Source organism: Parus major, chromosome 19 (genome assembly GCF_001522545.3).
Source record: "Parus major isolate Abel chromosome 19, Parus_major1.1, whole genome shotgun sequence".
NCBI lineage: Eukaryota > Metazoa > Chordata > Aves > Passeriformes > Paridae > Parus > Parus major.
The window spans coordinates 5874147-5889149 of record NC_031787.1 but is presented as its reverse complement, the minus strand read 5'-3'; the positions used below and the strand labels follow the sequence as shown (position 1 = coordinate 5889149).

The 15003-nt window shown below is 44.6% G+C and overlaps 1 protein-coding gene and 1 long non-coding RNA gene across 3 annotated transcripts in view; one reads left to right on the top strand and one right to left on the bottom strand.

The window, feature by feature from the left end:
- The window catches only part of SSH2 (slingshot protein phosphatase 2), a 91721-nt gene that overhangs the window by 24986 nt on the left and 51732 nt on the right, over positions 1 to 15003 (top strand). For both annotated transcript variants that reach the window (XM_015646576.3, XM_015646575.3), the window contains exon 2: positions 3700 to 3743. In XM_015646576.3, coding sequence (XP_015502062.1) covers positions 3700 to 3743 — 44 coding nt within the window. The remainder of the gene's footprint in view (positions 1 to 3699; positions 3744 to 15003) is intronic.
- LOC117245312 lies at positions 8525 to 14847 on the bottom strand. Its single transcript, XR_004499911.1, has 3 exons — positions 14125 to 14847; positions 9663 to 9727; positions 8525 to 8993 (listed from the first exon to the last, which is right to left on the bottom strand). It is a non-coding gene; the product is annotated as an uncharacterized LOC117245312 (long non-coding RNA).

Below are 15003 nucleotides of genomic sequence, written 5' to 3'. Positions count from 1 at the left end.
TATACAGTCAGGTATGTTGGCATACAATCATACATAGCAGTTATTAAATGGGAATCCTTTTAAGGTTTGAAAGATGTATTTTTAGGGTGTAGTCTGTGTGAAATGTTCCTTGGTTAATAGAAATGTAGTGGTTATTGGGTGCATGACTTAGGCTAATAATCATATCTTACAGTACAAGAACTTGTTGTGATGTTCCTGATGTTAAATCCAGGCAGACAGCTCCAGTCCCAGTACATACGAGTGGAGATTAAATCTTGTTTATCATTACATCAGTCTGCAAAAAGGAGATTTGTACAAGCAGAATTGTTTGTGTGACATGGAGTGACTCCCATTGTATAGAACAGAACAGCACTCCAAAATTTCTCTCCTCTCCCTTGCCCTTTTGATGACAGATAGTTGGCAGTGGATCAAAGCACAAACAGGATTAATGTTTTGCATATTCAGTCCTACATGGCCTGAAAGGAGCAGAGATGGAATTTTTCATCTTCCACTTTAAACTTCATTTAATATCGTGGCCTAGTTTAGAGCTATGCGACTCATTCCTTCCATTTCCCCTGAGGCCTCTGTTTCTGGTCAAGGAAAGGAGGGCATGACTCCCTCTGGAGCTCATCAGTGCTGCTCAGCTTCCTCGTCTGTGCAGGCTGGTGGAGGAGGCTGGTTTGAGGCTGGAGCAATCCAGCATCAGGAATCTCCAAGGAGAGTTTGTGGAATCTGCCATCCCTTGGGTCTGTCTCTGTGGTCACATCACAGGTGTACAGGGAACCCGGAGCTGGGGCAGCATCCCAAATTTTTGCCACGACCTGTGCAAAGAGAGCTGTAAAAGACAGCCGGAGTGGTGTCACAGGTCACACCTCCAAACGGCGGCATTCACTATGCAAGGATGCTGTCCGAGCATGTTCCTTCTCAAAGATGTCCTCGGAAAGGAATGTTTGAGCCGCGTCTTGGCTGATGAATTGTTGTACTGGCAGCAATACTTCTTCGCCTTTGGAAATACGCTGGAAATGGCGAGCAAGCGTGGAGGTGCTGGTTTTGGGGGTCGTGTCAGTGCTGGGGCCGTGTCCCCTTGGAGCCTGTTCCTCCCTGGAGCGGCACCTGAGCGGGCACATCCCTGTCCTGCCCTCCCCTCTAGCGGGAAGAAACATCACTGCAGCCGCGTGGGCTCCAGACGGGCATTTGGGGGATGTTTTGTGGCTGCAGGATTTTATAGTGACCACAGCACAGCGCGAATGGCAGCAGCGACTGGGGAGGGATATGTGAAATACGGGAGCATTGGCTGTGTCTTCTTTCACGCCATCTATCCCTGGATGCATTTGCAGAGGGGACAGTGGATGGGGTGAAGGTGGTTCAGATCTGAATCTGACCACGCTGTAAATCCAGGACAAAACATGAAGTCCAGGGAAGGAGTAGGCTGCAGACTGGTCAGAGTTGCTGAAGAGAAGAAGAGGAAGCTGCTGAAAGTTAGTTTTGTTCCAGGTAGCATCCGAGGCACTGGCAATTGGTCTCTTGATCAAATCACACTTGTCTACAGTTCTGTTTTCATAGTCAGTTATATTCTGAGTGAATGTGTTCCTCACACAAGCCTGCTACATTTATGTCTGGTATCAAAGAGATGTAAGAGCTTCAGCAGAGACAGATGGTGATTAATTGGGCCATGTCTGGCCTCCTCCACACTGAGCTCCTGAGGGTTGAATTTTGAGGGGAGCTAAGATAATGATCTACATATTTCAGGATCTCCTCCTGTCACTTGTGGGACTTTTGGCTATGGCACACCAGGCTGGCCAATTGCTGTGACAAGGATTTTTCTTGGCAGGTAGAAACAGCCATTCATTGTAATATTAAAAATATTTGCATAGCTTGAGTTCCTGAGCAGCACAAATGAGACTTCAAGGGCTCTTTCAGTTGTTTTGCCTTGCTGTGGAGTTTGAGGAACTTGTTCTCTAGCTAAATACACTTTTTATTCAAAAACACCATCATGTCTTTAGCAATTCTGCAGTTAATGAAACATCTTCCCCTCCCTTCTGACCTGTTTCTCTTGCTCCCCCGAGTCAACTTCTTGTAAACCCACAGGGAACTCAATTGGAGCTTATGTTCTGGCAGGATTGCCTGCACTTTCCAGTGCTGGGGTGAGAAATGAAAGTACACTATGCTGGGAAATGCTGGTAATTAGGATTGCGGATCTTCAAGGACTTGGCTCCCTGATCTTAAAATGCTGTGGCTGCTCCCGTGGCTGCTCTTCATCTGCACTGTCTGAATGATGCAACAGCTCCTTTGCTGTTGACTGTGGAGTTCACTGGTGTTTTCATCTTGAAGGGGTCAGGAATGCTACTTCCCTTATCGAGTTGCTGAGCCAGTTCTCAGGAATGATGAGTGGAAGGTATTCCTGCCAGTTTTTGTTTGGTGTAGATGGTCTGCAGGTTTTAGCTTGAATTTGTGGTTGCAGGTGGCTCCAAATGAAGGATTTGGTGGTGCAGTGATGGTCTAGTCCTGTTCTTAGAAATAGAAGACCAGTAGCAAGGAGCATTTTCTAGTTATTCTCATCTATCACAGATTCAGATTATTGAAATAATGAGAAAGACTATCCAGCAGGAGCATCTGCACTTTACTCTGATTAAAAAGTGAACTAAACTGGACCGTTGTATCCAGTAAACACAGAGAGTGTAGTTCAGAAGAGCTGTACAGTCTCCCCTGGGGTTGTTCATGGGAGACCATCATTGGAGCCTGTTGCAGAGGAGTCTGGGCCAGGGGCAATGCTGGAAGGAGGGCACTGTCACTGTGTCACTGCAAATCCAGCTTGTGAAACACTCTCAGTGGCACAGGTCTCTTGCAACCATCTTGCTGGTTGTGGCTTGAAAAACTTACCACTCCAAAGGAGACCTGCAGAAGGGAAGCCTAGAGCAACCAAGAACAAAATTATCTTTTTCCTTCATCTATCTGAACTCTGGTTTTCATGGGATGCCCCTGCCCTGACAAAACCCTTGGTATGTTTTAAAATGCTTTTTACCTGTGGACCTGCACAAATATAGTAAGTTTTCACTAGTACAACATATCCTGTACCCCATCTCCAGTGCCTGGCGGGGTGTATGTAAATGCACATTAAAAAAATCTGTAAAAGCAGAATTAATTGCTGAGATCTCTCTGCTGAGATATTGCTTTGGGCTGTAGTAGGTAGGCCTAGTAAAATTCCACAGCACATTAGAGATTGTGCATATTAATACCTCATCTAAAGCAGTGTAATATGTCAAATTTCTCCTTTCTGGTCATATCTGTGCTCACTCAGTCTGATTTGTCAGGTTTATTACGTGCTAGTTTTGTGGATTTTTACGCTTGATTACTGACACTGAACTATGAATTAATATGATCTCCATAAAGGTAATAAAAACCCAGAGATTTTTGCCCAGAAGTGAACTATGTGTTTAGCTCTTGGCCTGCCATGTTTGGCAAGGGTCACTGGAAGTCCATGCAAAGGCATGCAAAATCCTGCAGGGGCAAAAATTCCTGTAACACTGAGTTTTTAAAAGGCTTTTGGGAGAACATGAAGTGACAGCTGAGCAGAAAGTGAGTTCCTCTCTAGTGACAGCTGCATGCAGGAGCAGGGAAAATTCCCCTTGCCTTACACAATCAAACCAGTGAAATGCAAGCCTTTTCTTCCTGCATGTATTAAAAGATATTAATGTTTTTCTCCTTTCCTTATGTATGCAGGAGGCAGACAGTGGGGAAGAAGAATGCAGATCCCAGCCCAGAAGGTAAGATTGTCACTTGAGGCTCGCAGGAGTCCTCGGGGATGCCTTGCTACATGGAATGTTCCACAGGGCTTTTGTTGTTCCTCTGGCATGTCCTGCAAACATGCATCACTTTCTGCTTGTGGTTGATGTTGCACAACTGTCTTAAATAAGCCTTACTGAAAAATGGGTTCTAGTAAAGTGTTTGCTGCAGCAGGAAATGGGAAAAGTCAGATTGCACACTAAAAAATAAATATGGGGAGCAGTTGGCCAAGATGCTAGTGAATATATTCTCCAAACTGCTGTTTCTGTAGCTCCCTCCAGTGTCCTGTGTTGCTTCTCAGGATTTAGTCCACCATCAGAGTATTCTGAGAGGCATAACCAGACTAATACACTCTTTCTCTCTGGTTAAAAAGTCCCTGTTCCATCAAGGGTTATCCTGATCCAAACAGGCACCTGCTACTTAAATAGCACATTCAGTGGATTTATGGATATTTGCTGCTGATGCAGATAGTCAAATTTATCCTCCAAAATTAGGAGACACTGAGAATTTGCAGGGATTTTTTTGGTTTTTTTGGGATTGTTTTGCAAGAAGGTGTTCACCTCTTGTAAATGCTGATTTCAGTTGCTTCAGAAAGAACTTCTTGTGGTAAATGTTATTTGCTAAAAAGTAAACATTGAAACTCAGCTGATTGAATGGTGACAAGTAATGTTGATTTTTATAATGTAGGTATAGTCTGCAGGGTAAGACTTCTTAGGGTCTTGGAAGCTTTATCTCTTTTCCTCAAAGCCATCAAAAGAATTATTTCAGCTGAACTTAATAAATGCAAAAATTGTATATATCAGGTGACTTCTCCAATGGCACTAATGCTTTCTTGGCTTAAAATGTTGCAGTCAGATTTTGTGGAAAGTTTCAGATTCCCTCCAGAGGGAGTAAAGGGGAAGTGAAGGTGAAATGGTTCTCCCTTTAAGAGCTCTCTGACTGTTACGGTTCTTTGCTTTATGGTGTTTGTGTGAGTGGGTAGCAACAGAAGCCATAATATCTAGTATTTAAAATGCTTGAATGAGATTTGGGCTTTGTGTTTTGGGGCCAACTTGGAGGAATCTGCAAAAGAAAAAGCTGTCCTGGTTACACATTCCCATGATTTCAGTGTAGTTCTGTGATTCTGTGGCGCAGGGAAGGTGGCTGCCCTGTTTACTTCAGTCTTCAACCCCTAAGTGATGATTTAAGAATTGCTCTTTCTTCATTTTACAGCTTTCATGAGTGAGAGGAAAGCTGGAAAGCACAATTCCCAAAGGCTCAAACTGAACTCAGCTAAACTCTGATTTTTCATTTCAGTCTTGGCCTTCCAGCAGTCACAAGATCAATTCATGACTTGATCTCAGTATACATACTGTATTGGAAGGAATGGGAGTTATTTAATTGTTGCAGGCACTTAGCAACCATTGTAGGTTAGGTCTGAAACAAACATTTTTAAAATATATTTGAAATAACTTCCTGGGGTAGGAAATGACAACCTGCTGCTGATGTGGTGATCTGAGCTCCGTGACTCCTGTTACTGGGGTCATGGAGCTAACTAAAACCAAACTCCTTCTGGGGGAAAACAAGGGAGCTGGTGTTAAATGTGTTTGATTACAGTAGGATAAAAATAATAGAGTCAGATGGGGTAAGTAGTGAACCTGGAGTCCTGCTGTGCAGGAGCAGCAGATGTCCATAAACAGTTCCTGAGTATATCTAATCCCCAGTTTTCACAGGAGTGTAGCGAGTAGCAGCTATTGAAAATCCAGGCAGTAAAAAGGCTACAGATTGAGTTTGGCTTAAAAGGAAAGACGTGTTTCCAGCTCCAGTGTCAGGTGGTGCTCTGCAGCAGCCTGACATTTCTCTCTGCTTGCCTGGACAGGGCCCAGTTCTCCTGAGGCTTCATTCAGGTGACCTGGCTGCAGCTCCAGTCAGTGGTCAGTATTTGGGGTGGGATTTTTTTTGCTGTTTGTAAAATTCTTATGGTGAGAAGACCTTTTGTCTCCTGTGGTCATGAAAAATGTGTCCACATGCTACCTAAGCATGTCAGGCATCGGGCATGTCCAAGCTCATCCTGGACACTGAAGCCAGGACTATTGCTGTGGTAGGACTAAATGTGTGTTTGTATAAATAAGTTAAATTTTCAAAGGTTATCAATACTTAGGTTTTAATGCTTGCAAGGGAGTTAGTGAAGACCTAAGCATAAACACATGGACTTGTTTGGTGTCAGAAGATTTTTGCAGTGGTCAGTCTTGACAATCATTGTGTAGAGCCTTTATTTCCATTCCCGTGTCCCTGTGTCTCTGCACAGCCTGGGGATTGCTATCTCAGAAGACATGTTACACTGATCAACAGCACTGCTAATCCTGTGGTTAGCAAAATCTAGAGAGCTTCCTGTGTTAGGTTTCTGCTGCTTGTCTTTCTTCCCTGATGAGGTATGGGATGTATATTGAGGTGAGGGGGAACATGCAGGAAAGCCTGGCAGCAGGACAGCAGGAGGGACAGTGTTTGTTGAGCAGAGACTATGAAGAGCAGCAAACTAAAATCTCCTCCAAAGAGGCAGAGAAATAAGTTACAAACAGGAGCTTAAGCTTGTACATAATTACATCAAGATTACCATACTTAAACAAAGTGATCTTTTTGCTGACTTGTGCTTTTTAAGATCTAACACCAGACAGGCCTGTGATTGCCTGGACTGGGTCTCACAGAGAAGGGAGAACTGTGTGAAAATGTTGTTTAAACATAAACCTGCTCTACAGAGCATTCAAAAGACCTGACAAGTCTGCACTTGTTAGCACATCATGGACTGAGAAGCTTTCTGCTTTGGGAATTGGCAGAATCTGCTTAAAACTTTTGTCCAAAAGATGGGCAGAGCTATCAGAGTGCAGAAAGAGAGTTCCTGTGTCATCTTGCAGTCATCCTTGGAAGGTACTTAAAACGGCATTTCCTGTCCAGCTCTTTTGTGTTGATGCAAAGAGGAATGGTTTATTTTCCTACTGAGGAAAGTACTTGGGTACAGTGAACACAGATCTCATTTCTATAAATATTTCTATCCATTATTAAAAACCCCAGCAAATTAATGCTGCCAATATCTGAAGCTGAACAAATAGGTGAAACCAGCTTGGCTTCTGCAATATTTTTTCTCACACCCAAGCCCTGCTCTGAGGGAAGCCTGGGTGGTGTCTCTCCAGCTGTAGCAGTGACCATGCAGTTTATGGGTGAAATCTCCAAAACCCTGACACAGATCCAGGTTTTTGCTCTGGAGTCCCTGATCAAGCCAGTCCCTGTCACCCTTGGCTAATGGAACCAAGACAGTGCTGTGTAAGCAGATGTCCTGAGCAATCTATTTATTACATTTATTACCTTCATAGCTATGTTCTGACACTTTCATTAGGCTGTCTGGAAGCTGTGGAGCTAAACTGGCCTGCACATCTCTCCTGTCCCCAGACGTGCTGCTGCCACACTGAATACACTCTTAATGGAGCATCTGTGTTAACAAGCTCTGCAGCATCCCAAGGTTGTTAAAATTTACCTAAAATGTACATGTATTGAGCTGTGAGTTGTGTTTACACCTGCTGAGGTATTGACATTCAGGTTTTGTGTGCTCTGTGCCAAGGTTGCAAGGATTCAGCATCTTTGTTTTGCTGACGAATGACATCTCCGGGGCCGGGGCAGCAGCGGTGCTGCAGCTGCACTGCATTTGCTGTCAGGATCTGCCGTTTGCTCTTTGGGTTTTATGTTTTAAATGCTGCCTCTTTCCACACCATCATGATTTTACCACTTCTGTGTGCCTTGAAACCTCACTGGTTGCTGAAATGCAGCATTTGAGGCTACTCAGTAACTGCTGCATATAAAATTGGGTGAGCTGTATTGCCTAGCAATGCTGCCAGGGACTTCAGAGGGATTCTTTGAACTTTTATGGGACTAAAGTCCATTTGCTCAGGTAAAGCTGAGGAGCCTGTCATTCCCTTCAGGTGCCACAGAAAGTGATTACATCCTGCTTGAAATGTGGGGCTTGTTACCTGAAAAGGTTCTCAGAATGCGCTTGTCCTCCCCTCTTCAAGTGGAGGCAAGAGTGTGGTGTTAAATTATAATTTAAAAATAAAAAAACCCCACACCTTTTGCAGCACAAGTATGGGTACCTTCTGATTTGTTGTTTTTTTTTTTAAAATCAAAATAGTTCCTTCCAGGAGTGAACTGGGAAGGAAAGCAAATCAGATTATTGCCATGATAACAGTTGGATGTGCCAAGTTGCCTCAAGGTCTCAAGCTGTGAGTAAATACCTTTGTTTTAGGAGCAGAAGACCACAGTCTGATGCAGAAGCTGATGGTTTATAGCAGTATAAAAGTTGTTTTTCAAAGAGTAAGTGGAATAGGTGCATGGCACAGGGCAGCAGCTCAATAAGCTGTAAGCCAACCTGTTTGATTTTTAAACTGAGACCTGCTGTAAAATGTTAGTCCCTGCGAGAAATGGGGGGGGGTGGTCGTGTGAGACTGAATTGACTGCAGTTCCAAAGGCTCATTCACACTCCACACTGACATGTGTGGATCTACAACATCATGTGACTGCTGTGACTTTTGGAGATATGTGTCACCACCATTTGGTGCTCCTGTGGCAGGCTCCTGCCACTCCTGGTTATCCTTAAAACCTATCTGGTGTTACAAGAGACACTTCCAAAAGCTGTGTGCTGAGAGTTCTGGCAACTAAACCTTCCTTGTGCTGCCTTTGCTTGCGACTGCAGCTGTCAAACATTTACTGTGTTGGTACTTGAACAGTAGCTGGGTCTTTAATGGGTGTGCAGGACAGTTTGTTAACTCCAGATCTTGAGTAAGAAGGGGCTGTGTGTGTACAGGAAAAACGTGTGTTTATCCATGCTGGAGATTACCAAGCTCTTGTAGTATGAACCTTATCTTTAGAATGTGTTTCCTGAATTCATCTTTCTGTCTTTCCTTTCAGTGACAGCTCAGCCTCTCTCTGGCATTTATTACAGCTGCTTGGGGGAGAGTGTAATGCTGAGATAAAGAACAGTTCTGGTCATCTGCCAGCTCTGCTGACCACCAGAAATGTTCCTGTGGGCCACGATTCAGTGGCCTTCATTTTTGAATACCAGCTCTTTTATCCCCAAACTGTGAGCAAAGGTATTGAACTGGCAGTAAAATTTGGGTTTATTAGATTAGTGACAGGTATCTGCAGGGCTGGTTCACTGCAAGGTCTGTTTGGGGTTGCAACGTGTTCAGTCCAGTCCAATGACATACCTGTGGATCACAATAATGTGTGAGATGATTTCAGATGTGATCTTCAGGCTGAAGGATCAAGCAGAGTAGCATCATTGCATTGCCAAATTACCAGGTAAACACAGGGAGCTTGCTCAAAATCTGAATGCTTGTGAAAAGTGGTTTTGAATTTGTCATTCTAAGCATGTGAACAGAAGAGAATGAGGAACAGGGCAAGGACAAGCTGGGAAGTTAAAGGAATGAAGGGGGTCAGATATTTCAGCTACCAAAAGGGTCTAGAGTCCAGGACAGGTGCTCCCATGCACTTGTGCTCCTTCAGAGGGTCACAGAGGAGGGGCTGACCAGGAGGTGCCTTAAGGATATGTGCTTCTGTCTCCTGCTGAGCATGAACCAGGTGCTCTAAGCTAAAGGAATAGGAAGGGAAACTCTGAAATTCCCTTTCCTGGTGAGACACCTTCACAAGACTTCAAAGTTAAACATGAATCTTCAGAGTTTTCAGCACTTTATGGATTTCAGATACTTAAATGTACTTTGATAATCTGAGCCAGGGTTTCTGGACTCATTGCTGTTCACCTCTTTGGTGTCTTTAGATCAAAAACATTTCTTTATAAAATTGGGTGAGTGGATGGTTTTGACAGTTGGGAGGATTTAGATCTTTCTTTTCCACACATCACTGAAATAATACATTACCTACACTGGTGTTGCTTGTGTCTCTTTTCCTGCTCGGGTTCCTTCAGTCATCTTTGCTTCAGGCTCTGTAAAAAAGGTGTAATTGAGCATTGACCTCTCTGTGTCAGACCCTCGAAGATTTAATGATAAGTAAAGTATACAGTGATTGGATGTGGGGCTGGTGAGGGAAGGGTTTAATGAACTGATAATATTGCAAAATAGGTGTTGGATTCTCAGCTAGGCAGCCTAATCATCAATCATGATGGGCAGCTGACCAAAAGGCTTTAAAGGCAGGGGTTTGTTCTTTCAGTGATGCTTATCTCACTATCCCTGTACTTGTCTGATTTCTTTGCTCAAGAGCTGGAAACAGAAATACTCTTTGACAGCTTAAATAACCAAATTTAGAATGTGGCTTCCTGTTCTGACTGGTTCTTCAAGATTCAAGTACAGTTTTGCGTGCTATCCCTGTTCCTGCCTCCCCTGCCTTTTTTTTTTTTTTCTGTTTTTTGGTTTTGTTTGGTTTTGGGGGGTTTTGTTTGGTTGGTTGGTTGGTTTTGTTTTGTTTTAACTAGATATGGGCTCCTTTATAATTACTTGGTTAAGTTCCCCTGGCTGTGTGTAATCCAGCTGGTGTATGTAAGCCCTGCCTTGGTGGGTGGTATGTCTGTTAATCACTGGGAAAGCTTTGTGTCTGTGCTGTACTCTATCTCATTCTGCCCTGCGTGCATTGGCTTGTTTATGATCACTGCTACTGAAATCACTTCATGTTTTCCTGATAAATTGGACTGCAGAACGCAGAAGGCTTTGTTCCCATGCTAAAACCATCCAGAAGGCTTCTGACAGATCACCTTCCCCTCCAAGGAGTGGAGGCAACAGTAGGAGATGAGTGCAGGAGGTGCTGCTCTCAGCCAGTTGGTCTCTACCTGTTTACAGGTTTGCTGCACTAATTTAAGGCTCTTCCCAAATAAATCATCTGTTTGGACCCTTAATCCACTCAGACTCATCTGTCAACTCGGTTCAGTGCCTAAAGCCACATGTCCTCACAGCAAAAGGGTGACTTAACTGACTTCCCACCAGAAACACAGAGTAATCGGGTCCTTTGACCCTCAAAGAGCTGCAGTGTTGCAGCAAATTTTTCAAGGCTACCCCTTAGGACCCTTTTCCCATCAGAGCTGATGCAGAGACAGCTGCCTTTGTGGACAGAGACTGAGTGTTGCTGCCGGTGAGAAAAACAAAGGACTTGGCTCCATCTCTGCGCACGGAAATGAACTTTTGCTACCTCTGCTCCCCAACGGTGCCTGTGCAGGACTCCCGTGCTCGGCTGTGGGCAGGGACGTGTTGTTTTCAAAGTTCAGTGACTTTTCATAAATATCACCGGAAACAGCTGTTGAACAGTAAAGAACAAACTTTCCACATGTGCAGTAAAGGTGGCTGAGCAGGCACGGCCGTGGCACATCACTTGGCAGGGAGAGGATGTGCTGGGGATGAGGGGGAGGTTAGTTTGTCTAACAAAGCGGCTTCACAAGTTTTTTTTTTCATAATCCCCTGAAAACATGGGTCTGGGTTCTGCATTGCCTTATCTGTGATACTGATAAAAATGATTTAGGGCAAAATTCCTATGTGTGACAGCCTCCCACTGCCCCTTTTACCTTGAACACGACCAACGTACAGATGTAGTATTTTACATATTTGTAGGAACAGAGCATTACTTGCTTTTGCAGAGAGTACCTGGACTTCAGTCAAAGAGACTTAATAATACCCAGCCCTTCACACCCACTGGAGTTAGAAAGACTATGACAGTATATTATAGTATAGAACTAAGGGGACGAGGGAAAATCTCACTGGTAGGTGTAATCTAAAATGAAAAGAGTACTTTTTATTAGTAATTGATACACAGTTTACATTAGTGTAGACTAAAAATTGAAGATGCCTAATAAGACAATCATGCTCCAGATTTAATCATGTTAACACGTGAGCAGACACTCAGCAAGCCCCTGTGGGATAGGAGTGGGTGGAATATGGTGACACCCACACCTTTGTGTGGTCTGACAAGAAGCAGCAATTCAACTGTTGATCTTGGATGGAAACAGAAGCTTGATGAATGCCCTGTTTGCATGTGGACTATGTGTGCTGACAGGACTGGGTGTCCAGCTCTGAGCATGCCTCCTGCAAGTGTCAAACCTGGGCATGCCAGTGCCAAGCCTGACTGGAGCATTTCATGGTGACCTGGGCTGGACAAGAAGCCCATTTGCAAGTGCTAGTCGAGTAGGACGCAGAATTACTTTGTTACACCAGTGCAAGTTCAAAAACTGCTAAAACGCACCAGGAAAGTGAAACAGCTGAAGGTACTGTGCAAGCTGCTGTGATTGTATAGTTTTGCAATGCAGACACCAGGGAAGATGATGACTGTATGAAACAATATGTTGTCAACCTTATCTGCCAGACCAGACATTACAAGTCAATATGAGAGATTTGTGCATGCATGTTCCAGCCCCTGAAACTTCTCTCCAGAGGCAGCTCTGGTAGCATTCCCCCCATCCTGAAGTGCTGCTCAGACATCCCTCACACTCTGTTTTGTTTTTTTTTCCATTGTGCTTCCATAACTGGTTCTAACTGCTGCCTTAGCATAGCAAAGGTTTGGGGATGGGTGTTTTTATGGTATGTCTCATGTGCTGTATATAACTCCATTTTATTTGTTTGTGTGGTGTTGAAGGTTAAACGGGATCCTGCTGCCCCACAGGCTTGTGGTGTCACTGTGCCTTGTGGGGTTTGCTGCCTGCTCCGCTGGGCTCCGCACAGTTTCCAGCAGGAAATGCCGAGGAGAACTCGGACAAGCAGTGCCCTTTTCCCTGCAGCAAAGTGTCATTTTGTGCACTGGGCTGGGCAACACTTGAGACCCCAGACAGGCGTATTTCCATCTTGTCATGCAGTGATTAATGGCTCTGCTCACATGGTCTGTTGCAGCACGGTGGTGATTTAGGCTGCTACCTGTCATCACTGCAATTTTGTGCACTTTAAATTCTTCATGTGTTTGTCCCAGCAGAGTGCACCTGCTTCCAGCCAGGAGCAGTTTCTTGGCTGTCTTGTGACTTGCTGCTTAAACCCCATCTCATGCATCCCTTTCTTTCTACCTGCTCCTTGCTCCTGCATGCTGAGGGATCGATTTACTGGGTCTAAACTTTTACTCGTGTCTAAACATAGGAGCAACTTTGACAAAGAAATAGAGTTGTTCCCTAAGTCTGATGTTAAAAGTAAAATAAAATAATGTTAAAAACAAAAGTGAAAATAACACAGCACTTAGTGCTGTTGTCTAGTTGACAACGTGGTGATGGGTCAAAGATGACTTGATCTTGAAAATCTTTTCTAAACTTAATTGTTCTCCGAGTCTCCACAAATGGACAGTGGGAACTGAAAGGTTAATCTCACTAACGTGTACCTGAAAGCAGTGTCACTCTCAGGCTGGGGTTTCAGTCTTTATGGCAGCAAACCCAAGTTCAAATAGCTTTTATTAGTGCAGATTTCAACATATTAACTTATTTGAGGATTTCCTATTTCGTTTCTCTAAAGGTTTGAAAAGAAAACAAATGGGATATTTCTGTCATCACTTGGTTCTCTGGCATTTGGAGATGCAGTGCTTAATTGTATTAATCCAGGACTAATTAATTTACAAATACCCATATGTTATGAGTAGCTGCTTGCAGTTAATCACTGCACTTGTTTTCAGCAGGTTTTAAGGGCTTGCCTTTTAATGGTGGTTACATGTAAGAAATCTGACGTGTCTGGACAGTGTCTAAGTACATTTAGTCTTCTACAATGCTTGAAATAAAGCCCTTAAGTTATTAATTAGAATAGAACAGAAGTTCTGGGCTTGTTTTTCAGTCTGTGAATGTGTGGTATGTGTTACTACTGAATATGAGGTTCTTGCCAGTCTCTTGACCTCTGGAAGGATTGAGTTACCCTCCATTTCTTAATGTCCTGATTTTTCCATTGCTTCTTGCAACCAACTTCATTTCTGCCTAACAAAATGATTTTTTTTGGCATTGCAGCAAGTTGGCACTGCATTTTCTTTACAGCTGTGAGGCACCATTACCAGAGCTGCACTCTTGGCTATATAGGATGACATTGTTTAAATTATTGCAACCAAACAATACCCTAGCAAAACTTGCAGAATCACAAATTCCAGTGTTTTGCCCTTTTCTCTGCCCATCCCTGAAGTGGAGATGGTCAAGACCTTTCAGGCAAGTGTCTTCTTGCTCCTGTCAAGTCTCCTATCAAGACCTGAACAGCTGCCATCACACTGTGTTGGTTTTTTCAACCTCTCTCTGCTTCTTTGAAACTTTTAGTTAATAATTGGAAATAAAGCTGATGAAGCTTTTGGCTTCCAGCTTTGCTGCCAGATCACAGGGGCAGCTCTGCAGTTGATGCCTTGGTATTTTTTGCTCTTGAGTTGATGTCATTAGCAAGTAGTTGTGTTTAAACTCACATCTTCCCCTGCCGGCTCACTTGTGCCTCCTTGCTGGGCATGTGCCACCCACAGCAGATGACTTAAGGCTGGTATATCGTGTTCCTCTGTGCTGGGATGTGATGAATTCCTAAGGGAAACACAAAACTGAGCTTGCTCCCAATCCAAGGCTCCTCGGTTGTTGGGCAGTGCGGGGTGGGATCGAGCTGTCCCCGGCTCTCCCCAGTGGAAAACTGTATTCAGTTTCCCTCGCACTGTAACATGCGAATTCTCAGGAGCCAAACGACAAGACTTTTGTTCTAAATAACTTCCTTTCTTCCTTTTCTCGAGGGACGCTGAAGCTAAAGATTAAACAGCACACAAAAGCAGCTGCTTCTCTTCTCCTTTGGCAGAAAGCAAGTTGTCGCGTCTCTGCATATAAAAGTTACTGCCAAGAACTCTTCCCTCCGTCTCCTGCAGGAGAAAAATTAAGGTCGTTTCCTAATCACCCGAGTTGTCCCCGCCTGCCTTTTGCAAAACATCGTTTGATGTGCTGCATCAAGCCCGGTTTCAGGGCGTAGATCTGAGAGGGGAAGAAGGAGGGGGAAAAAGGGGAAATGAAAAGGGAAGGGAAAAGGAAAAACTGTGAGAAGCCGCGCGCGGTGCTGTGCCCCGTCCCTCGCTGCCGCCCGCTGGGGGAACCGGCAGCTGAACTCCGGCCCGTGAACGGGACGGACCATCCGCCTGTCCCCGATCCCCGTGTCCCGGTCCCGCCGGTCCCCGATCCCCGTGTCCCGGTCCCGCCGGTCCCCGATCCCAGTGTCCCGGTCCTGCCGGTCCCTGTTTCCCGTGTCCCGGTCCTGCCTGTCCCCTCCCTTTCCCGCAGCCCCGCGCCGCCACGTGCGGTGTGGGCGGGGCAGG